General features: G+C 37.1%; 1 protein-coding gene across 12 annotated transcripts in view; it reads right to left on the bottom strand.

The window, feature by feature from the left end:
• Nucleotides 1-24,559, bottom strand: part of VPS13B (vacuolar protein sorting 13 homolog B) — an 869,944-nt gene that overhangs the window by 87,417 nt on the left and 757,968 nt on the right. For all 12 annotated transcript variants that reach the window (XM_031013639.3, XM_055348088.2, XM_031013638.3 and 9 more), the window contains exons 40-43: nt 23,024-23,220; nt 13,029-13,210; nt 10,937-11,286; nt 5,492-5,653 (exon numbers count right to left, since the gene is read on the bottom strand). In XM_031013639.3, coding sequence (XP_030869499.3) covers nt 5,492-5,653; nt 10,937-11,286; nt 13,029-13,210; nt 23,024-23,220 — 891 coding nt within the window. The remainder of the gene's footprint in view (nt 1-5,491; nt 5,654-10,936; nt 11,287-13,028; nt 13,211-23,023; nt 23,221-24,559) is intronic.

Raw genomic sequence — 24,559 nt, 5'->3', positions numbered from 1 at the left:
GTGCTTAATGTCTCAAATTTAATTTCTTTCTCCTTATTAAGAAGTTGAAAAGTACATAAAAATGTGACAAAAATAGAATAACATCACCTTACTCAAAATTCAGAGGCAACCACTGATAACATTTTGACATGTCTTTTTCCAGTATGTTTTGTGCATTTGCTTGTGTGTTGTTATGATCACATTGTATACATAGAATTTCATATTCTGCTTTTCTGACTTATATGATATGATAGGTAGCACTTCCTCCATTCCATGTAAAAATGTAAAGATCCCATAAAATATCTATAAGATAGTCTTATGCCAGATTTTACTTAACTCCTTAAAAGTGAACATTTTGGTGCTTTAAATATTTTGTGACAAACTGTGATAAACTTTTATGGTATAAAAATCTTTGTTTTAATTTGCTTTCTCTCCAGTGGGTAGATTACTATTGGGAGACTTACTGGGTCAAAATCTACGATAATTTTAACAGCTTTGAAGTTTCTTACCCAACTGCTTTCTAGAAATAAAGTACCAATTCCATTAGCAACTCCAGTGTGTAATAGTGTCTATTCATTTGCCCTTTCTAAACAAACTTTAACATGCATGCACACATAGGAGAACACTTGAAAAATTTATCAGCTTTGGCAACACAGAGTATTTCTTTGTCCCCCAAGTCTGCTTTTTAAGTTTTTAAATTGTTACTGTGGCAACAAGAAATATGCTCTTTCTCTAAATATATATGTATACTGCATTATATAAACAGATTTGTAAAGCACAGTAACTAAGAATTACAGTCTAGTTAATGAAATTGAGAACTGGCTGGAAGTACTAAAAGATAGGCAGATACTCAAAACCTGTTGCTTTCCATTTTAGACAAATGAAAAAATTACCAGGTCTCGTTTTAAAATATTGTTACATACAAAACAAAAATTGGAGAACTTTCTGTTATGTACTGATTAGGACCACAATGAGTATAATACAAATATTTTACTGTAATTTGGTGAGTACAGGTTAATTACATAAAAGTTAGATTTAAACTATTATCTGTCATTTCTCAATTTCTGGAACTTTGTACCAAGCTTTCAAATGATAGGAATACCAGTGAGGTCAGAGTGAAAACAATTTTAAATCAAACCTTTAGTCTACTGAATTTGATCCACTGAGAAATCTTAAAGCAAGTGTTGGCAAACTTAGGCTTATAGGCCAAATTTGGCATGTAGCCTATTTTTGGATAGCCTGTGAGCAGAGAATGGTTTTTACATTTTTAAATGGATGGAAAAAATCAAAAGAATAATAATTGTGATGTTTGAAAATTATATGAAATTTAAATGTTATTGCCCATAAATACAGTTTCATTGGCACACAGCCACACTCATTCATTTACATATCACCTATGGCTGATTTTACACAGAGTTGAGTAGCTGCAACAAACTGTAAATCCTGAAAGCTTAAAATATTTACTATCTGGCCCTTTACAGGAAAAGTTTGCCACCTCTGCTTTAAAGTAATATAGGATTTATATTTTTGTCACTGTGTCACTCTGTTTAATGAATATTTCCAAGATGCTCTGCTGCTCATCAAAATTAATTTTACCTTGTTACATTTTGCTTTTTTTTTTTTTTTTTTTAAGATGGGGTCTCATTATATTGCCCAGGCTGGTCTTGAACTCCTGGGCTCAAGTAATACTCCTGCCTCAGCCTCCCAAGTAGCTAGGACTACAGGTATGTGCCACCACACATACTTTTTAAATTTTTTTGTGGAGATTTTTAAATTTTTAAATTTTTAAGTTTTTTTGTAGAGATTGGGTCTTGTTATGTTGCCCAGGCTGGTCTTGAGAAGTTCTGGCCTCAAGTAATCCTCCTGCCTCAGCCTCCCAAAGTGTTAGGATTACAGGCATAAACCACTATGCCTGACCTGTAGTTTTAAATATTTGCTATTTTTTCATGAGCTTATGAAACTTCCGTTATATTCATTTTGGATAAATGTTTTATTATTTTCCATAGCTCTGTCTAGAGCCTATTTCCACTTGCTTGATGGTTTGATTACCACAATTCAGTCATTGGTAACTAGAATTCTGCAATTCTGAAAAAAATGCATAACCCATAAATTATACATGTTTGAGGCTAAAAGCAAGTGTAAATCCTTACATACAAGATAAAGGCAATACTATTCCAAGCAGTTTAACCAACAGTGCTCTCTATTAACTAGAAAAGGAAGTTAAACAGCCTCTATATAAATCCTACTAGTTGGTGGAGATGTCACTATAGCTGGTTTGTCTAAATTAAACAAAGCTTCCCTTGACTATGAACTGCACATACTGCCTATATTTTGGGGAAACATTCTATAAACTCACACTTCTGGTCCCTAGATTCAACGTAGCATAATGTGACATACTTCTTTGAAGACCAGTCCCTTGCTGGTTATTGTTCTCATCCAACCTGATCTAAAGTCTACTGAATTGGAATATTTAAGAGCCCTTTGTGATGGCATCTATGATTCTGTGCAGCTGAATATATTCAATTATTCCCTAGGAAATAGTTTCCTTCTTCCTTTGTTTGTTTAGGCAAGAAATTGTTGTGAGATATCCAGAATGTTAAGTGATTCTGCCCAAGAGCATGTGTTAGAAACTATAAGGAGCATTTTATGACTTTCAGTTCTAAAAGGTTTGTCAGCTTTGGATTTCTAGAATTGGTTGTGTCCATGTTTCTTTTCATCCTATTGGGACTTACTGTTGTTAGCAACCTCTTGTGTGGTTTTAAGATATCTTGACCTCTTTGAAACCTTTCCAGGTGTCACTGCCACTTTCTTGATCTCTGCAATGTTAGCTACATTGTTTAGTGGAGTTAAGTTCCATGAACTTTAGAAATCCTCCCTGAGACTATGAATTGACTAACACCCAAGGTAGCATAAACATGCAGACACAAATGTTCCTAAAACAAAGCTTGCTGGGCAATGCAGGATATGACTTGGAGTCTGGAAAAAGGAATATTTTGCTCAATTGTGCATCTATGACAAGCTCCAGGTGCAGTTTGAAACTGAGTGGCTAGTTTTTCTGATCCTCATGTAGCCTCTCATTAGAACACAGCAGAATTTTCAACTGTGAATGTAATGAATGTAAGGAATTCCATGAAGACCCTCTGGGCCCATTAAGGCTTCTGGCTTCAGAGGGTCCTAAAACCCACTTACATTAGCATACAGAAATATAGTAAGAAGACGTCGTTTTTTATAAATATTATCTAGGTTATCTAGGTTTTAGTCTTAAGAAGATTATAATGACTGCAGCTTATTTTAAAAGTTGCATCCACAAGATGCAGTTACAAATTTAAAAGAAAAAACAAAGTTTATTAGATACCTGTTTTATGTTTAGAGTTTGTGATTAAGAAGCTCCTATTATTTTTGGTAACACAGTTAAGACTTTGCAAGGGTTCATACTTGGACTAAGAATCCCCTGTTAGTTTAGCCTTAGATGTGGCCTACTATTCCAGTGATTTCTCAGCCCTTCTTTTCAAACTTCACAGCTTGGCTATTCTAACAGACAAATCATGCTGTCAAAACCTAGGGGAGTGAGACAACATTGAAGTGACACTATATTGAGAATTAAAAGATAAGGAATTCAGTCCTAATTCTGCCACTACCTAACTTAACATTTCTATTTGTCTCCTTATCTATAAAATATGCATAACAAATAATACTGCACAGGAATGCTGTGAATATAAAACTTGTAATAAATACAAAAAGGCCTTGAAATAGTGCAAATGAGTATGAAAATGAAAGGTGTGCTGGTGACAGTGGTTGTCTATTCATTCTTTCCTGCTGACCTCCTCTCCACCCAGAAACTGTCTATAGCATAAAGACTACTGCTCCCCACACTCCTGAGCCAGTTGTTGTCTTATGATCCCCCTTCCCATCCTGGCTCCAGTGTCCAGAGAATCCTGAGGGTCTCTGAGGGATATGCAAGCTATGCATCTTCAAATGACTGTGGAGAGTTAAGCTTCCTCTGCTTTGCTTTCTACCGGCTAAGGCCTGGAGCTTGCTGTGTGTGCATCGGTAAAGTGGCTACAGGTACAGTGTACAATTACATGTTACTGCAGCTTCTCAGAGGCTTCTTTCCTGTCCCACATAATTCATTGCTGGGAATGCAATGACAATGGAAACTTAGAAGATCTAATAGGTTGTACAGGAAGTGTTAACATGAGTTCTCTCTAGGTGGTTGGAATTATAGGTGTTTTTTGTTTGGTTTTGTCAGTATACCTGTATGCTCTCACTTTTGTAGTCCATAGGAAAAAAAATTAAACATAGATGAATTTGAAACAAATAAAACATCCTTTATGTTACATGAGGAAAACAACTTAAATACTTCTAACATGGACATTTCTAAAGAGGAAAATTAGAAAACAAGGGTATGTGATTTACCCTAAAAATATGAATGCAATACCATATCATGTGAAAAAATTTTTATGAAAAACAGTCATGTATTTCAGTGTCCTGTCAGATTAATGTGAACTAAATATATTTAAATAAGAAATACTGCATTATATTTACTTTTCCAAATTGTATACCAATAGTCTGGCAATCTGATGAAAAAACAAGAAATCAGCATCTAGCTACCCTCAGATGGAGCCCAAGGGGTATAATGTATTCTGATGCTGGTCTAGAGACCAGATGGGAAAACTTGTTCTCTAATCTAATGACTTTCTTTTAATCACAAGCAGGCAGTAGTTTTCTTATTACCCAGAGTTTAACAAATACATTATTCTCGAGAGTACTTCCTAGGATTTCTTTTGCTCACTTAAGACTACATCTTTGTATTTAATTCATCTCCATATTATCGCTACAGGACACATATCTCTAATTATTCCCATCTAAAGGGACAGGAAAATGAAATTCCACTACTTGGAAAACAGACATCCTTTGGTGTGTCTTTTCTCAGTGCTCCCTTGGACATAGTTTTTCACTGTCATTGTATCACAGATTGTGAGCTGTCCTCAGAGGGCAAGGCCTGTGACTTACCTGTCTTTGAATTCCCAGTGCCTAGCATGTGCCTGCTACCAAGGACACACACAGAAAAAAATCTGAAGAAACAAATGAATAATAATACCCAACACAATGCTTATGTATTAATGCCTTATACATATGAATTCACTTAGTCCTTATAACCCTATGAAATAAGTACTACTTTTATCCCATTTTACATATGAGAAAACTGAAGAACAGAAAGTAGAGCAAGGTTACACACAGCTAGGATCCAAACCTGGCTCTCGAGTCAGCCTCTTCATCGCCACACCCTGCTGCCCCCGCCCCAAGCACCAGTGCTAAACAGGAAAATGCTCCATTCCAAGAGAAGCGTGTGCTCCCATCTCTAAACACTCTTGGGTTTCCGTCGATGTAGCTACGCTGTGTGGTTCCTTCGGAGACTTAAAAAGGGAAATAACTGGACAGGCACACAAGTGCAGAAGAAATGAATCCCCAACCTTAACAATGGCTGTTTGTAAGGGTGTTTCTCAAATACCTGTGGGGATTTGTGAGAGCGCCAGCTGTACTGGTGACTGTGGAGACTCGCCAGCAGAATATTTTCATCAGTATCCACCTGGCCAAACCGCAGTGTCTCCTGTGTGTCGTTACAGATCACAAAATGGCTGAAGACCAACTCCTCTACCTCAGGGCATTTGTTCTGAAAGAAAAAGGATACGAAAGCCAACATGGATCAGATTAATTGTAAGATGTTTGGCAGCTGTCTGCCCAGTGGCGATTGTTACAACACAGAAACCCTAAAAGATCTGTTGTCATTAGCTCTGGTATACAAAGTATTCTATACTGCCAGGATAAGCACACACATAAAAAATACCTTTAAGAGATTTTAAATGTTCCAAGAATGTGTTTTGATTTACACTCCCTCAAAATAAATCATACACGGTGAAGAGTAAAAGAACAATGAGATCCCTCAAACTTTTAACATTTCTTAAAGTGAATTAACATGCTACAAACAGTGCTGTACTGGGTAGTGCACGTTTTTGAGCAGAGTACTGGAGGCTAGAATTACCATGTTCCCAGCTTCTAAACTCAACAATCAAGACCAATTACCAAAGCCACAGTTTGTACTCTACAGAAAGTAAGAATCATTTAGGTAAAACATCCCCAGATCCCTTAAGAGGGAGGGTGGATATGTGTGTGTGTGTGTGTAAATCTGCTCAGTGAGAGATGTAAATAAAACCATAACTTTCCCTCTATTGTTAAGAGGCTGAACATACAAAACAGATCAACTCCAGAGTCAGTGTAAGCCAAGTTGCAGTTTTCATGAGAAATAATGTTAGTTGAAACAGTTTTCGGTATGTTTCAGCTAAGTCATCAGTCAGCTAAAATCCTTCATTAGTCAGCTAAAGCGCAGCAAATTAGTAATACGTTCCTTTGTTGGTAACTCCTTTCTCATTTAATGGTGCCTCCATTGGTTGCTGTTACATTAAAACACTGGCAAAGTAATAAAGTATTTCCGTGCTTACTCTTTTATCACTCTGGTTAGGCTATGGCTTAAAAAGAATAAACATACTTTTGGTAAACTAAAAGAATGCTAAATAAATGATTAACTTGAGAATATAAGAAACAAATCATAAGTAGCTAATTAATTTGCAGATAATGGGAGATAACATGTAACTGATGCTTCTCCAGTTGGCCTCTATTTCCTGGCTATGGATCTAAATAATGTCAAAATGCCACACTCCATCATTTGCCACTTTACTGAGAAGTGGGGGAGTAAACAGAGATACAACTCAGAAGCATTGTGATTCAAGTACGGAGGAGGCATGAAGCCAAGGAGACTACAGATGAATGTACTTGGAATCCAGCCTGGGCCATGACCAGACTTGTACCCATTAGGGTACAGACTCATCTTGGGAAACAGAATCTACTGCTAATCATCCAGAATGCCCTTGAAGTAGGTGGGCAGGCTCTATGCTGCAGGTGGTGAAGTGGCCCTGAGATACCTCATTCTTCCAGAGGCCCTTGAGGACTTCTAAGCCCTCTCACATCATCCATCTATTCCCATTGAACCGAACCTTGCTTCATAGTCACACTAATCGCCAAAAGAGTTTCTGGCTAAGTGAGACCAAAGTACTCATAACAACAAGCATCTGTCATCTACCATAATACTCTCTACTATGGATTTTAATTGGTAGCAATGATTTCAAAACTTGACTGCTGTTGAGTTTTAGATGAATCATCTTACCCAGCCCCTGCCCATGCCTCCAACTGCATCTTGAGCTACTCTCCATTTGCTGAGGGCATTTGCTCAGGACACTCCAGCTCCACTAGCCTTTTCCAGCTCCTCCAGCACTATGCTGACCTCCTTCCAACTCATCCAACACATCAAACTACTTCCTGCCTCAGAGCCTTCCCTCTGCTTGGACATCTTTTTCTCCATTTCTTGCTTGACCAACTTGTTTCTACTCAACTTCCAGATTCCTGTTTTAAGGTTGGTTTTAAGAGCAGCCTTCTGAGATCCTCCCAAGGTCAAGGTAGGTTCTCCTATTTTACGCTTACATAAGATTCTATATTTCACCTTCAGAGCACTTGTTATTTGTACCATTATGGGTTCAATATTGTCTCCATAATTAGACTTTATGCTGCAGAAGGGCAGCAACCACGTCTTTACAGTTTTTATTCTTTACAGTTTTATCTTCAGTATCCAGCATAATGCCTAGCCGATAAATACTTAGGAAATAAATAAACGAAAACTTCGGTAGATTTAATTTGTAAAATTATAATTATATATTCACTGTACAAAGTTAGAAAATACAGGGGAGAAGAAGGGGAGGGAAAAATTAGGAAATACAGGAAGTATGGATTTTTAAAAATCTTTAATTTTAAACTCAGCAATAACTACTATTAACATTTTGGTGAATTTTCTTCAAATAGTTTTTCCCTTCTGAATGTCCTGCCTGTTACTATTCTAGTCTGTCCTATCCAATCCTTTTTTATATATTTATCTACAAACCTTTAATCAAACTGGAATCATAGTATGTAATTAGTTTTGATGAGATTTTTCCATTGAGCATTATATAATCAACATGAACTGCTCTACTTGTAAACATTTTTCTTTCCTTTCAGTGCGAGTACAGACATGAAGAAAGGGATATGATTCCAATCTCCCACTTAGTTACACATCCTGAGATTAAAATTCAGTTTTCATAATGAATTGGGATCAATCTGCTGGTAACACAGAGGTTAAGTTACCAGATGGGGCTTGAGCAGAAAAAAAACATCATATTACTTTCTTCATCTCTAAAAACTGACCTTTAATAAATGATGAGGGTTTTAGGAAAAAATGTAAATTAAAGAACACAAGGGGGTTGTTTACATTTTTCTAAAGAATATTCAAAGTCCTCAGGGAACTATTTCTCTACTGCTCCTTCATCTGTGGAGTTCATTATAACTGTAATAAGTTTAAGCATTTCTTGGAATGTTTTAAATTCTGTTGTAATATTAAAAAGTTCACATGTATTTGACGTCACATCATAGATGTTGAGCCTCAGAATGCTCACTTGGAATCATAATTAAAAGATGGCTTATCCACATTTAAGTTTCATGGAGTGTCATACAAGCATTTGCAATTAAACAGATATACCATTTTGGTGTAAGAGAAGACACATAAGTGTAACCTTAATTTAAGAAAAAAACCCTTTTAATACTATTTTGTCCAAATCTGGGAAAGTGACATAGAAATATAAAACAAATTGCAAATGGCATTTTGGATCCTTAATCTGTTTTCACAAAACAGTCATCATTTATAAAAGGGAAAAGAAAATCTATAGCCAGAGAAATCAGACACTGATGAAGGCTTCTGTTAATCTTGAACTTATGACCTAAAGGTGGAAGGCCAAATTGTTTCATGCTTCAACTGTCTGGTCCATCCACACTGGGGAAAAATGACTTGTCTCCAATATGAATCCGATAAAAGGTATGTGGAGAACTAAAATCACTTTGCTTGCTTATTAAATTCATATTTTTCACTGGCAGCAATTATACTATATGTGAGCAGTATACACACAATAAAATCCAAGTTTGGGAAACTAAACTTCCACTTCTAAAGGGGATAAACCACATTCAGAACATCTTAGAAACAATGAACTCAATAACCCTTTGTAAGCCCATTTCAATGTCAAATGTCCTATAATTTCAAAGTAGTGCACTTTCATATTTACTTTAGAATACACAGGGTTAGGTGCCTACCACATTAAAACTTGGTGGCAAGTACCCTTGACATGAGAGGAAACAAGAAAATTACAGCAACAATTACAGAAGTATATCCTCTTGTGGCTCATGTTAACGTTGCCAAATCCCTGTATAAATCAGAACCAACTATTCATAGAATGTACCTGTCAGCAATATGCTACGTGACATATGGCTCTACTTAATCAAATATACAATTCCATTAAAAAAACTCAGAATATTCCTTCAAGGCACTATGTTAGCCAGTCAGTCATTCACACTCTGATGTGGTTTAAAACATTTAAATATTTATGCACCATATTTTATTTATATGTATAGCTGTGTCTAAGAGAGTATTTTTACCCTGGGAGGAAACTGGTATTTCTGAAGGCCATTTTGCAGTAGTTGCTACACATGAGTCCCCTTATAATGGTTCTGATACCAAGACAAAAATATCCTGGGTTTAAATGTTCTATCAATGATTCTTTTATATTTTCTAGGTTTGTTTTTTATTAAATGCATTGTTCAAAATATGACCAAAAAACAGAAATTGGAGCCACAGAGGTCTTTTTTTTCACATGGCTATTTGAACCAGCTGCAAAGATTTAGATCACACTAGCTCTTATTTTACGCATGTCCTTTGCAACAAGAAAACCATGGAATGCCCTTAAAAAAGATTTTTAAAATATAAAACAGATGTGTTATCTTCTTTCCCTTTGCTATTGTAGTGCCATGTTAGGTAATTAATTCCTTGGTCTTGTATAGGTCTTCATGCATATAAAGAAAAATATTTATTCTCATACAAATTCTTAAGTTAGAGAACAAAAGCTCCTCTTCCCCTTAACTGCTCCATCCCAAAAGGAGGTCAGTGGGGGATGAAGCACCGTTTCTCTTGGGTAGCCAGCCTCACACAAATGTAATATATACAAAATGTGGGGAAATGTTTCAGCTTAAATAGCAACACAAACTTGATGGAAATACAATATAACACTAAAATCAGTAAGGGAAGCAGAAGTGATTTGTTCTTAAATCATTGAACATATTATCATCCAAATATTCTGTGAAGTTACTTTTGTGCTAGCAGACATGGACAGGTTTCCCATTTTAAATATGCCACTTATCATAGACTTACGCTTCATCCCTTTTTTTGGTTTGGTTTATTTCTGATAAGAAATAAAAGTTAAAAAATTATTAAAATAAACAAGGCTCTCTAATTGATTTAAAAATCCATTATCTAGTACTTTTTAGTGAATCAAAAAGTCAGAAAGAGTAGAGGAAAAAACTAAGACTGTATTGTACTCACATATTTCATCTCGCTGCTTTGTTTGTTTGTTTGTTTGAAAAGATCGAATGCTTATCATTAGAAAGGGTCACACAGGTTCTTTATTTCTGCAATGGACCGTTAGACAATTTGATACATAGCTAAGTTGAAGCTTTGGCAAACTAAAGCCACAATACTTGGAAAAAATTTCTGGGAATATGTTACTTTCCACACAGATGTGGTGCATTAGTCACAAAAATGTGGGCATGATCTCCAATGCATGTGTAGAGAACCTATATTCTCCAGTTTTTCAAAAATAACATGCATCACTTTGCCAAAACAGAGAAGGCCTCAAGTATAATGGTGCCCATCAAATTCTTCATTCTCTAACATTTTTGTTTGTGTTGAACTTATTATCAGAAGTGATAGCATACAGAACCTAATAAAAGATCATATGTGGCCAAACTGTAAACTGTTATGGAATGTGCATACCTGTTGCCAAGCTTCTATTGCAGTGTTTAGAGAATGGACTACATGCTGTCCAAGGTTTACAAATACAGAATCAACTATCACGGTGCAGTCAAGCAGCTTTTCCGCTACATCGCTGGAAACTGCCATCTGCCCGAAGATGCTGAAGGGTTTCACCACACTTTGCATAGTGACATTTCTGCACTCTAGAAGTTTACAGTCTGCTTGAGCTAAGAACTGGATCTCCTGACAGACAGAACCATTATTCCACTGTCGAAGATACATGTGTGGTTCTCTGAAGGAAACAATCATGTATTCTAGTTCAGATGGCATATTTCTGTCGGAAACAAATGGCTGTAGGTACTGTGGTGCAGCTGTTGAGAAAACAAACAAGGAAAACAGCAATTAAGATGAGCCAATACTTTGTGAAAATAAAGAGTGAAATGACATTCAAACTATTCACTTTTTGATTATTGAAATTAGTTTTTGGTGTTTAATAAATTCAAATTATTTCTTGAAGATATTATAATCTTTGGATTCCCATTTGATATTTGAAAACAAAACTGTTTTGTTCAATTAGGCCTCTTAAATATATATTGTCCAAAAGTAACTTTCACAAAAAATCGATCACAGAAGCCAATAAATAAACTGAAAAGCAGGTATCTATCTAAAGAGAATTTTATAGAACTGCTCTGTAGCTACCAATCAAATCTCAAAAATCAAAACAAAAACATGACTCAAAGAGAGTTAGAGAAAGCAGGTTAAACTCCATTTTTGCTGAAAAGGCAAGATGCTTAACAACAGCTATTTTTTTTTTTTTTTTTTTTTTTTTTGAGATGGAGTCTTGTTCTGTCACCCAGGCTGGAATGCAGTGGTGTGATCTTGGCTCACCTCTGCCTCCTGGGTTCAAGCGATTCTCCTGCTTTAGCCTTCTGAGTAGCTGGGATTACAGGCACCCGCCACCACGCCCGGCTAATTTTTTTGTATTTTTAGTAGAGATGGGGTTTCACCGTGTTAGCCAGGATGGTCTCAATCTCCTGACATGGTGATCCGCCCGCCTCGGCCTCCCAAAGTGTTGGGATTACAGGTGTGAGTCACTGTGCCCAGCCAGCTGTGTTTGGTTTTAATCTGATTTTCTCCTCTTCCCTTCATTACATGTAGGTCAAAAACCTAATATATGAGTCAAAATGTATCACCTAGAAAAGGTTTGGTACAGAACATATTGAGAAATAATTGTTCAAATAACATTAGTAAGCTTATAAAAGGCCACTTTTGGTGTGTGGGAAAATTTAAACTTCCTTCCAAACTTGTAAAAATGATACCCCTTTAAATTAATTTGAGACTGTGCCTATCTTTTGTGGAAAGTGTTCATGATTTTGAAATCAGGCAATACCAAGTATTTTTGGAATCTATTTGCTACTAATGTAATGACTCAGGATACTGAACAAGAACAGACATATTTCTTTCAAAGAGATCTGATATGGTTTGGTTGTGTCCCCACCCAAATCTCATCTTGAATTCCCACGTGTTGTGAGAAGGACCCAGTGGAAGATAATGGAATCAGTGGGGCAGGTCTTTCCTGTACTGTTCTCGTGATAGTGAATAAGTCTCACGAGATCTGATGGTTATAAAAAAACGAGTTTCCCTGCACAAGCTCTCTTAGCCTGTTGCCTTCCATGTAAGACGTGACCTGCTCCTCCTTGCCTTCCACCATGATTGTGAGGTCTCCCCGGCCATGTGGAACTGTAAGTCCATTAAATCTCTTTTTCTTCCCAGTCTTGGGTATGTCTTTATCAGCAGTGTGAAAAATGAACTAATACAAGATCATATATAGAATTACAGTAAAACTAACTTCCTTGAAAAATTCTCATTAGGTAGCATTCAAAAACATGTCAGCTCAATACCATTGACAACTTATATAATAGGTTCATAAGCTGGTTCAGAAGTAAAGGTTATGCCTGTTTTGCCAAGTCAACCCTAGGATAACTTTGCCACTGCTCGCTTTATACTTCCTGAAAATACATTATCTAAGATTGTTGACTTCTCTTTTGAAAACACTCAAGAGAAAATGGTAAGTATTAAATGGATGTTATTCTGATGCTAAAGAAAAGAGTACCTGTGCCTAGTTGGTCAAGGTGATGACAAAGATGGAATTCCAGGTGAGCAAACTGGAAAGAAATGCAAAGGGATGGGACAAACCATGGGGTAAAGCAGGAGTCAACTCTGGTACAGGCAGCCAGGGCTGTTGGAGTCACAAGTGGATCACAAGTGCTTTGAGAACCAGACTCACTTGCAGAGCTATGGGAAAGAAGTGATAAAAGAAGTTCAATAACCAAAATTTCCCAATATTACATGAGTGAAACGTCTTTTTATAAGGGTTTCTAAAACTCGTACTGAAAATCCTATAGTCAATATTTTATCAAATCTTCTGTATTTTCCTATGTAAATTAGTTATTTTTTAAAATTAAGCTCGTGTTTGGCCAGGTGCAGTGGCTCATGCTTGTTATCCTAGTACTTTGGGAGGCTGAGGCAGCAGGATCACTTCAGCTCAGGAGTTCGAGACCAGCCTGGGTAACATAGTGAGACCTCACCTCATCCAGAAAATTAGCTGGATGTGGTGGCATGCACCTGCAGTCCCAGCTACTTGGTGGTTGAGGTGGGAGAATTGCTTAAGCACAGCAGGTCAAGGCTGTCGTGCACTGCATTCCAGCCTGGAATCATGTTGATTATTCTCTATGAATTGTTCACAGAAAACTTTTAAAGGATTCCTCAAATGCCAACTCATACTGATCTATGATCATACTGATCTCCAAATCAATGTGCTTCCATCCACATCTCACAAAACTTATGGGCCATCTGTTCTGTTATTAGTTTAAGATCAATGCAGTTCAGAGTATGACTCTGCCACTCAAAAACCCAATACTTCAGTGTCACCACAAATATTTCACCGTTGTTTTACTTCTCCAGATTGTCCATACCCATATTTCCATAGGAGTCAGTCAATATTCTTTATTAAGCACTCACTCACTACTGTAATGGGTGCCATAAAAGTTATGACCATATCCAGAAGAATGAGGGTCCCATGGACAATTACAATGCATGGGTCCTCTCTTCACTTGCCCATCCTCTTAACACTATTTTATACAAGTTAAATCTTTTCTTTTTTTTTTGAGATGGAGTCTAGTTTTGTTGTCCAGGCCAGGCTGGAGCAGCGTGGCACAACCTTGGCTCAATGCAATCTCTGCCTCCCAGGTTCAAGTGATTCTCCTGCCTCAGCCTCCCAAGTAGCTGGGATTGCAGGCGCCAGCCACCATGCCCAGCTAATTTTTGTATTTTTAGTAGAGATGGGGTTTCAACATGTTGATCAGGCTGGTCTTGAACTCCTGACCCCAAGTGATCCACCTGCCTTGGCCTCCCAAAGTGCTGGGGTTACAGGCATGAGCCACCAATCCCAGCCTGTATGAGTTAAATCTGATTAAAGTGAATAGTGACGGCATCCATAGAAGGGAAGATGTCTGCACGTGGTGGCTGCTGCTGTGCATGGGAAGCATGCTGCCTAGATTGCATTAATGCTAACAGGAGCACGAGACCTGGGAATATGGGATTGTTGGAGGAGAACAAGGTGTGTCCTGTTAATTGTGGATCACCGAATCAATGTTGCCCTTTCCCCACAGCTCACTGTCTTCCACTCTCTTCTTTTCATCCTGAAATATGCTCTGTAGCTATCACAGCCTGGCTCCCAAATCCATGAGGAGCCTAAGGACAAGCAATGTGATTTACAGTATCCTAGGGAGAACTATGACAGGAAGCACTAAAGAAACAAATCCTTGATTTTCAAAGAACTCACAGTCTAACTGGTGATACTCAATACGTAGACATTTACAAAAATTACCAAACAGAACGACCCCCCAGGAATAGGAAAGTGGGAAGTGCTGCCAGGGTGGAAACACAAGAGGAACTTAATGGCATGGGTGAATCATGTGGGATTTTCAGAGGTGTGAATCTTCCATTGGGTTTTGAAAGAGGTTGTGAAACAGGCTGGTGAAAATGAAAGCTAGGAGCATTCCAGCATGTTTACTGAGTTGTTTAACCTCAAAGAGTTTTCAGTTATGTGGTGTAAGCATTTACTGCAATGCTAGTAAATCTCCATTGCAGACAAAGAAAACAGACTCTGGAGCACTAGGTTATTGACTACGCACAAAAATGCAGCTAAGTATATTCTTAAAACATCTATAATGGGCACAGTAATCCAAGTAACTTTCTAGGAATTTGTAGAGTTAACAAAAGATTTCATTGGCAAGATAAAATTAAAACTTGTATTTATTCAGAAAGAGGAAAATATATTAGTTGTACATGTGTTTTACACATTTGAACTCTTTCCCTTATACTACTCATGTAAGTTTTTAGAAATAGGGCACAATGTTGGTCAAAATATTATTAAAAATCCAGGCAAGAGTTCTATGGGACCCGTTTTTTAAAATGGGTACACAGTTTGAGCATTTTTCTGGCCAATTATAGTTTTTGACACTCTGATATTTTCCAAGATTTATTTTTCTATCTCCTGAGAGTGGCAAATATTATAACATATTACAAAAGGTTGCTAAAACATCATGAGTATCTAATACAATCTTTACTTATAACAAATTGATTGATTCTTCACTTTTCCTAAATTGAATGCACAAAGCAATGGTTAGACATATTTTTAGGTATATACAGTAGCTCCTGAATCATAAAATCATACTCCAGTAAGCATTAGTGCTAGTAGCACTACTCTAGTCAGCAATACTCCTTCAATCTTGAAATCCCGACTAAAATGGTTACTAGGTTAATTTATATGCAAAAATTAAAACTTTTATTTAAAAATCGGAGTCAACAAAATCACACACTTCTTAAACACAAAATATAGTATATGTAATTTGAATATAACTTTACTCTATTTTACATTAGCACATTTATAGTTTTTGATATTCTTAACTTAAATCACCATTATATACTATAAAAGTAGCATGTATGTGTTTACCTTTTACCTAAGGATTAAAATGATCTAAGTACAATAGGACTAAATAGTCATAAATATGAGTGATGACCCTGCTAGAGACTTGCAGTAGCTACATTTGTATAATTTCCCTAATTAAGTACAACAGTGGATTTTAATCTGATTCACATCTTAAAAGGTCAAACATCAGATGTATAATAAGCAGAAAAAGAAAAGTAAAAAATCTCACAACTTATAATATTTATATTTCAATATTTCCCCTTTTCCCAAAAGACTTTCAAAACAGGTCAAATTCATGGCCAATGACAGTGTTCACAGAATTATCTGGTGCTCTTCACTTTTAACTGGAAAATAGTTCCTGGAAGCAAGACCTCTCAAATAGTAATAAACACAATTCACGATTCAGTAATTTATTCAAGTAGCTTTAAGTTCAGAGGGTTATTTAAGTGTTGTTTTTAGGATAGTGGAAATATCCTAGGCAGTGAGAAGGATGACAGGTCTTTTATTTATACCTTCATTTTAGCCAAAGAGTTACTTACCAACTGTCCTGAGTGACCTACAGAGGGGATCAATTCTTTAAACAAGGAGTGTTCACTACATCTAGATGTAGACTGATCCTATCTTAATGGCACTGTGGGGACCTAGGCACAATCCCTAAAGATCCAGCTCTGAATGTCACTTCTCTATGGATCCCTTTATGGTAATAAAGATTTTATAATATAGGATAATATAGCATAGAGATTAAGACATGACTTGCTCCTCCTTGCCTTCCGCCATGATTGTGAAATTAAGCAGAGAATGACCAAGGTAGGAGAACCTAGAATAAAATGTATGCGCTGCTATCATTTATATTATAGTATTATGCAAGTTATTTCACCTGGCTAAATCTCTGTATTTTTCATTTATAAAATGAGTACAGTAATTAGACCTACCTTTTTCAAGTATTACATGAGCTACTGCATATAAACTACTTAGCATGATGTCCACCACTTGATTAAAAAAAAATGATGAAAAAAATCCATTCCTCTTTTTCTTGTGGGCAAGACAAGGTACCATACTGGCTACATAGGTTAATGTTAATTGATTATCTTTAGCTTCCTAAGAGGGATCTCACAACAGCATATTGGCATTCATCTCAATGGGGCACTGTCTCTCAACGTTGGTTCACATAAATTCTCCCCTACCCACTGCATGAACACTGCTCTGTCCATCCCGTGAGAGTGCTGAATGGGTGAGAGAGGACGCAGGAGAGAGGTGAGAGAGGATGCAGGAGTGTGTGCCTGTTGCACTGCATTTCTTCCACTCCTTACAATGGTTGTTTTCCAAATGTCTTAACCCTAACTCCAAATAACAAGCACACTTTTATTGTAATCCAGTATACACATATAAAACAGGGGAAAAGGTTTTCTGAAAATATGATGCACACTATTTTCTATTGTGATAATATATTAACTTATATAGCATAAAATTTATCATTTTACCATTTTAAAGTGTACAGTTCAGTGACATTAAGTACATTCACATTGTTGTGCAACCATCACCACCATCCATCTCTAGAACTTTTTGGTTTTCCCAAGCTGAAACTCCATGTCCATTAAACCCTCACTCCCTACTCTCCCCTCCCCACAGCCCCTGACAGCCACCACTATGCTCTTTATGAATTTGACTACTCTTGGGATCTCATGTAAGTAGAATCATATAATATTTGTCTTTTTCAAACTATTTTCTATTTTATTTTATGTTATTTAAAAAATTCCAGTTGTAACCAGCTATTTCATAACCCATGAATGTGCTCCAGTTTGTAGTTTGAAAAATAACCTTAAATGAGCCTTCAGGTAAAACACTCCTTTAAATCTAACTTAAAAAAAAAAAAAAAAGGAAGAGTAGTCTCCCAAGGTTCATAGAGTAGGCAACACGACATTAGAGAGCTCATAAGTACCATCATCCAAGAACTCTGAGACCTGAGCAGCACCTGAGTACTTCGGGGACTGTGTATGCAAGAAGGACTACATGGCAAAGGCCAGCTCCCTGGAGGACTTTGTATACAGAGTTCAATCACCACCTAAAAGAAAATAGCAAAGGGCCTCAAAAGCAAACCTGGGGAAAAAATGTAAGTATTCCTTCCACTCAAGGAAGAGAAGACAAAAACTCAGCTTTAGCCTTAGGGAAGGGTAAAGGAAAGAATTTTCTGGATAAATCCTGGATTATACCAGTGTATAACTAGAAACACCGGTGACAAAGCAGTTCCAAATGTCAAGATTTATGTATAAATGGCTTATAACACTAAATGAATTACCCAAAAATCTAGATGCATCTAAAAGGGCAGACCCAAGTAGCCAAATGGAGAGAAACAATATCTGGAAGGCCACAGTCACTTTTTGGGAGGAGAGAGTTCAACCAGCAGAGAGAAAAGAAATGATTCAGGGACTTATCCATCATCACGTTTTCTCTGATTCCTCCACTGTCTATATACACAAGAATAAAGGTTTTGGGAAATGAAAAGGAGTTCTTCTTCACATTCACACACTCATACATACACAGGCTGTGGATCACTGTCTCAAAGATTCCCAAATATGAGTGGACAGTGACTTCTTTTATGAGACCTTAAGGGAGTAGGAAGAAAAAAAATATACATATATTAAAAAGCACTTCATACAACTCGCCAGAGGTTTAATTTTTATCACATGAAGAAAGAGCCATACACCCTTAAGCCATTTCTCTTTCCAAGATGCCTTCTGTCATGAGTCAGCATTCTGGGGGTAGAGATAAAAAGTCCTTACAAGCAATCTGCTCTCACATGCTTTAATATTGTGAGAAGATGACCATGAAATATGGACAGGAAAGTACCAAAGTCTTGGCACAGATCAAGAGTTTAACATTATCATCAAACAACTTATACAGAATTAACCAGACATACATATTGAGATCTGCACAGTTACTATTATGTTATATAATAAATGTCTGTAATTTGTGTGACTTTCCACAGCCAAAATAAGTATTTCTGGAATTAGCTCTTTAGGGGTGAAGGTAAGAGGGAATAAATAAAGTAAAAAGCTGTTCTGATCCATCAGAAGACACCTGATTGATTTCAAACCCAGGGAACCTGCCAGGCTGGCCCAAGAGAGTAGGGCTCATGATTCCTTTTCCCTTTTGTTCCTCTCAGGGTTAGTCACCTGGTAAGAAGCTGCCAATTGCAAATAAGAGTGTGCACTTGCTGGATGTCTTCTGTTTGCTCTCTTGACCCACCTTCTACCATTCCCCACCTTCTTCTTTGCCTCCGGAAGGGAGCTTTCCGGACTGCACCAACAAGCTACTTTGTCCTCTGGCTTGTCCTTGGATTCAGTCAGTGGGAGGTACCCACAAGGTGACTTAGAAGGCAGAAGAGGAATGAGGTAAGGGTATGTATTTTCCCGGTTCCTTTGCAGCCAGATCTCTGTACATTAGCTGTGTTCCTCTACCAAACGTAGCTACAAACATCCTCACTGAGTTAGAGTTTTGATAATGGCTCTATCACTTGGCTTCTTTTGGCCTAAGATTGGGATAGTTTCCCAGGGTTCCTAGCCCACACTTTTGCAGTTCATTAAACTTTCCCCAGTCACCCAGTCTGAGTTGCCATCTGTTTCCTGTCAGAACCTGACTGATAAGAGGTTTACTTAGGCTTTGGAAACAGGCAATGGGTGTGGACAAATACATACACGATGGGAGTAAGATAAACAGCTGAAATGGATAGCATGACCAGGGCTCCAGAGGCTGCATCCCTTGCCTCTAGTCCAGTGCACAGCAAATAGAAGGGGAAGGCTTTCAAAGGTCAGTACTATAAAGGTCAACATTTACTTCAAATGCTCCCTCCCAAAAACCATAATATGATCAAGCAAACCATTAGTTAAAGATATAGGAACCTAACTAATGACTCATTTTTTATTTTTTGAGACAGGGTCTCGCTCTGTCACCCAGGCTGGAGTGCAGTGGTGTGATCTTGGCTCACTGCAACCTCTGCCTCCTGGGCTCAAGCAATCCTCCCACCTTAGCCTCCTGATCAGCTGGGACTACAGGCATGCACCGTTTTGCTTGGCTAAATTTTAAATTTTTTTGTGGAGACAAAAGTCTCACTATTGCCCAGTCTGGTCTTGAACTCCTGAGCTCAAGCCATCTTCCCACCTCAGCCTCCCAAAGTGCAGGGATTATAGATGTTAGCCACTGAACCCACCCAATTATTGACTCTATTTTGTCTTCGGTCATTTGCACTGGGGGCTCCCTGTCATCCATTGAACTGGTTAGTGCCTATTCATTCCTTAAAGTCTCAGTTTAGAAATCAATCTCACAACACCAAATAGCGTATTGTTGATGGAGCCAGGCCTTAAACCTAGGTCTTCACCTTGAAAGGTGGAATAGAGGTCTTCTACATCTATTAAATGCTACCTCTATTTACATATTTACAGTGATGCCATTACCACAGGAAAATTAAAACTTCATCTCAATTATAGGCAAGAGGCTCTTCTTTTTAAGTTAGGCTTCATGGGACATATTTTTGTGACCTTTCTTCCAGTAATGTCCAATAGTCTGATGTAAATCCTTCTCAAACCACGGAGACTATCCTTTATAAAACAATCTCTAATCATAAAAGTACCAGGTTTTTGTCCAGATTTAGATTTCTCTTGTGACAGAATATACTGAGGCTAACTGTAAAAGCTTTCTGTCTGCATGAAATATTGATATATTATCAAATCATTACTATTTTCTTTCTAGAAATTGGATGAAACAAATATAATCCTTAATAGTGTTTTATTTTGTTGACTTTTAAACCAACTCTTCTAATTTAATTTCACTAATATCAACTTCTATCTGAAAAATGATTAGTCTCAAACAATTTAAAATGAGATAAATTGTGAAATATTAGGTAAGGTGAAAAATCCCTGGTGAGGACAAAGATCTGTGACTACAATGTCAGATGCTTGGTGAAAAACTGCCTGAATTTGATTATCTGCTTAAATTTCTGTTTCCTAAAGGCTCCACATTTCTATACTGCTAAGCTTACCACAAAAGTAATTTTTATAAATGTTTCAGATTCAGAGGCATTAGCTTTCTCTACAATGCTTCTTTCAATGGTGAAAATGCATTACTTCATAATTAGGATCAAGAAGTCATTTCTAACTTGATCCTATTAACGAAACTCAGATTTAAAAAAATCAATTTAGTTATCCATAGCTCTATTTTCTGAGATTTCCTGGTTTCTGATGAGATAACCTAAACTTAGAAAAAGGAATCTTTCCATCCATGAAATAATTCATCACAGGATGGGTGTTCTTTTTATTGCTGAACTATATGCAGGTAAAATTAAAACACTACTTCTCTAATATATTTTCACTAATTCTACAATACTAGCTAAACTGTTAGGAAAGTAAATATTTTTAAAGAGCCCAAATGACCTAGAAATAGAATATATGAAATATAAAACACAAAACACATTATTATCAAGCATACAAAATAATCAATGAAAAAGACTATGAGGCTACAAACCAAAATGTTAACAGAAGTTATCTCCTTGTAATTATGGGCAGTATTGTTTTATTTTCCAAATGTTCTTCAATGAACATATATTAATAAAAATAAATATTTCCAAAGAAAAAGTATTCACAATAATTTATAAGAAAAAGTAGGAACTGGAATACAAAGTGGTGTGCTATGATTATAACCTTGTAAAAGCATGTACACATATGGGCAAAAATAACGGTAACAGAGAAAAGAAAAAACATTTGATTTGCAAGGTATTGGAATGGTGGATGGTTTTTTTTTCTGTTACAGTCAGAATGTTGTTTCCAGGGAAAGAAGAAGGTATTACATAAAAGGAATAAGATAACAACACTAAGCCAGCCCATCAGGAGAAGTGGCACGTAGGGCATCCACAGCAATGAACAGCATAGCCTCACAGTACACATGATAGTATATGACCCAAGAAAGCTGTTCCACTGGTTGTGGTTTACTTTGTTTATCGTCTTTTATGGGGGCATGAGCAAAGGGACTTAGCAAATGTGTGTAAGCTAGAAGTGCTGAAGAATAGATTGCTGAAGCTATTTTTCTCTACTGTAAATTAGTGGATGTGTTAAGTAGGCAAAAACTGAAATGAGGATAATCTGGTCTAGAGATTTTTTTTGGTGTGTGTGACAGGGTCTTGCTTTGTCACCCAGGCTGGAGTGCAGTAGTGAGATCACGGCTCACTGCAACCTCACCCTCCGGGGCTCAAGAGATCCTCTCCCCAACAGCTTTCCAAGTAGCTGGAACTACAGGTGTGTGCCACCATGCTCAGCTAGTTTTGTATTTTTTATAGAGATGGGGTTTCACCACATTGCCCAGGCTGATCTCAAACTCATGGGCTCAAGCAGTCTACCCGCCTTAGCCTTCCAAAGTGCTGGGATTACAACTGTGAGCCACTGTGCCTGGCCAGCTCTAGGGATTCTTTATGGCCAGTGAGGCTTTATAGGTGGATAAAACTTTATCTGTATAAAATCCATTGGGTATGAGTTATTTTGGTTAGCTACACAAGTTTCTTAGTGTCTGGAGGACTGTCGCTTTTTTTTTTTTTTTTTTTTTTTTTTTTGAGAGAGTTGCATTTTGTCACCTAGGGGAGGCTTGTCTTTTAAAGTTTTAAAAAAAAATTAAGATGAAAATATTCCTAAAATTTACCTTTTAGAAGGAGACAATTCAATTTTTTTAACATTTCTTTTAATGCCCCAGGATAATCATTACACATATTGATTATGATGTCATTAAGCTTCTATTGAGGTGTGTGTATGACTGTATGCCTCTGTATTTTGAGGTTGAAGATGACTAGACTTTTTGTTTAACTTGCTTTTTTCCATTTTTTTCTTTTTATATTTAAGGAACAGGTTCTTAGTGAGGGCTCACAGAGCTGTATTATGAGTAAAAACACAGGATTTTGAGTATGCAGACTTTGAAACATCAGATTTTGTCTTTCTTTGTGGTTCTCATCTGTTGTTCAGAGAGATGCAGCTGCTAGACAGCTGAGAAACAGTTAAGTGAGGGGTCACTAGATAGGAAAAGATGACGTATCATTGTTTCCCAGTGTAATGCTACCATATCATCTTTCAATGGATTACCTTTGGTCATCAGCTCCATTTTGATTGCTGTTCAAGACAATTCTCCAAAGATCTGAAGATACTAATTTCTTCTGGTCATTCACGAGATTGATATCCGGCAACTGCAGTTCACAAACTTTGCTTTCAGACAGATTAAATTCTCTAAATGCAACAAAAACCTTCTGGAGTTCATCCCAGTATTCCAAGCTACAAGGAACCTATGTCAAAATAAAAAAAAATTTAGAAGTTGCAAATAGAAACTATGCTTTTATATTTGTTGAAATTCAAATTAAACCTTTATAAAAATTATAACATTAAGACCTTTAGAGGAGAATAAGGTTATAAAAGACAGCAGTTTAGGATTTCTTTTCATATTATTGTATATTCATCCTGTTTATTTTTAAAGACCAATTCAAGAATAATATATAAAAACAGCCAAAATTTTAAAAGTAATAATGGAGAACAAATTCTACAAGGTGTTAAATGTATTATAAACCCATAGTAAGTAAAAGATAAGGCTAGTGTAGTAACATACAAATAGATTAAAAGAATAAAATAGCAGAGAAAGGGCTAAGTACAGACAAAATCTTACTATGCAATGAAGGTGCCAGCCAGGCATGGTGGCTTGTGCCTGTAATCCCAGCACTTTGGGAGGCTGAGGCGGGCAGATCACCTGAGGTCAGGAGTTTGAGACCAGCTGGCCAACATGGTGAAACCCCATCTCTACTAAAAATACAAAAATTAGTTAGCCAGGTGTGGTGGCGTGCACCTGTAATCCCAGCTACAGGTGAGAGCTGGGAGGCTGAGGCAGGGGAACTACTTGAACCCAGGAGGCAGAGATTGCAGTGAGCAGCGGTCACACCAGTGACTGCACTCCAGCCTGGGCGACAGAGCATGAATCTGCCTCAAAAAAAAAAAAAAAAAAAAAAGTAATGAAGGTGCCACACCAAATAAGTAGGAGAAAGATGGAAAATGAAGCTGCAAGAACTAACTAGTCACTTGGTAAAACCAAAGTGGGTCCTTACATCATTCTTTACACAAAAGTAAACTCCAAAAGGATAAAACTGCTGAAGGCTAAGAAGTGAAAGTGTAAGAGAAGAAACATGTTAATATTTTAAAAATGTTATAATAGGGTAGACTTTTGTATGTATGGCATGAAACCCATGATAAAATCAAATTTTAAAAAGTAAACTGGAATAAGACAGGTAACATTTGATGACAGGTGAAGGAATATTCATTCTGATAGGAGAGAGCTCTTACAAATCAATGAGAAAATTATACATAATCACAGAGAAAAGGTAGATTTTACAAGTTCCTCAACTGTGCCAAATGTCTACTGCAAGCAGAGCATCCCCCTGGGGGCGCTTCTGCATCACGCTTGTGGGACTTGGGAACAAGGGGAACCAATGAAAACATGATGCTCATGCTGCTTGCCATGCCACAAGCAATAGACTTCTTTGCTTCTGACCAGGAGTCTTATTCCTTCTGCCAGCACCCATGAAACACTAACAAGATAACTTACTAGCTTGCACTGGGTAAAATCCCAGATCCTGACAG

Source organism: Gorilla gorilla, chromosome 7 (genome assembly GCF_029281585.2).
Source record: "Gorilla gorilla gorilla isolate KB3781 chromosome 7, NHGRI_mGorGor1-v2.1_pri, whole genome shotgun sequence".
NCBI classification, from domain to species: domain Eukaryota; kingdom Metazoa; phylum Chordata; class Mammalia; order Primates; family Hominidae; genus Gorilla; species Gorilla gorilla.
The sequence above is the reverse complement of the archived record's forward strand: the minus strand, read 5'-3'. Positions and strand labels throughout refer to the sequence as shown.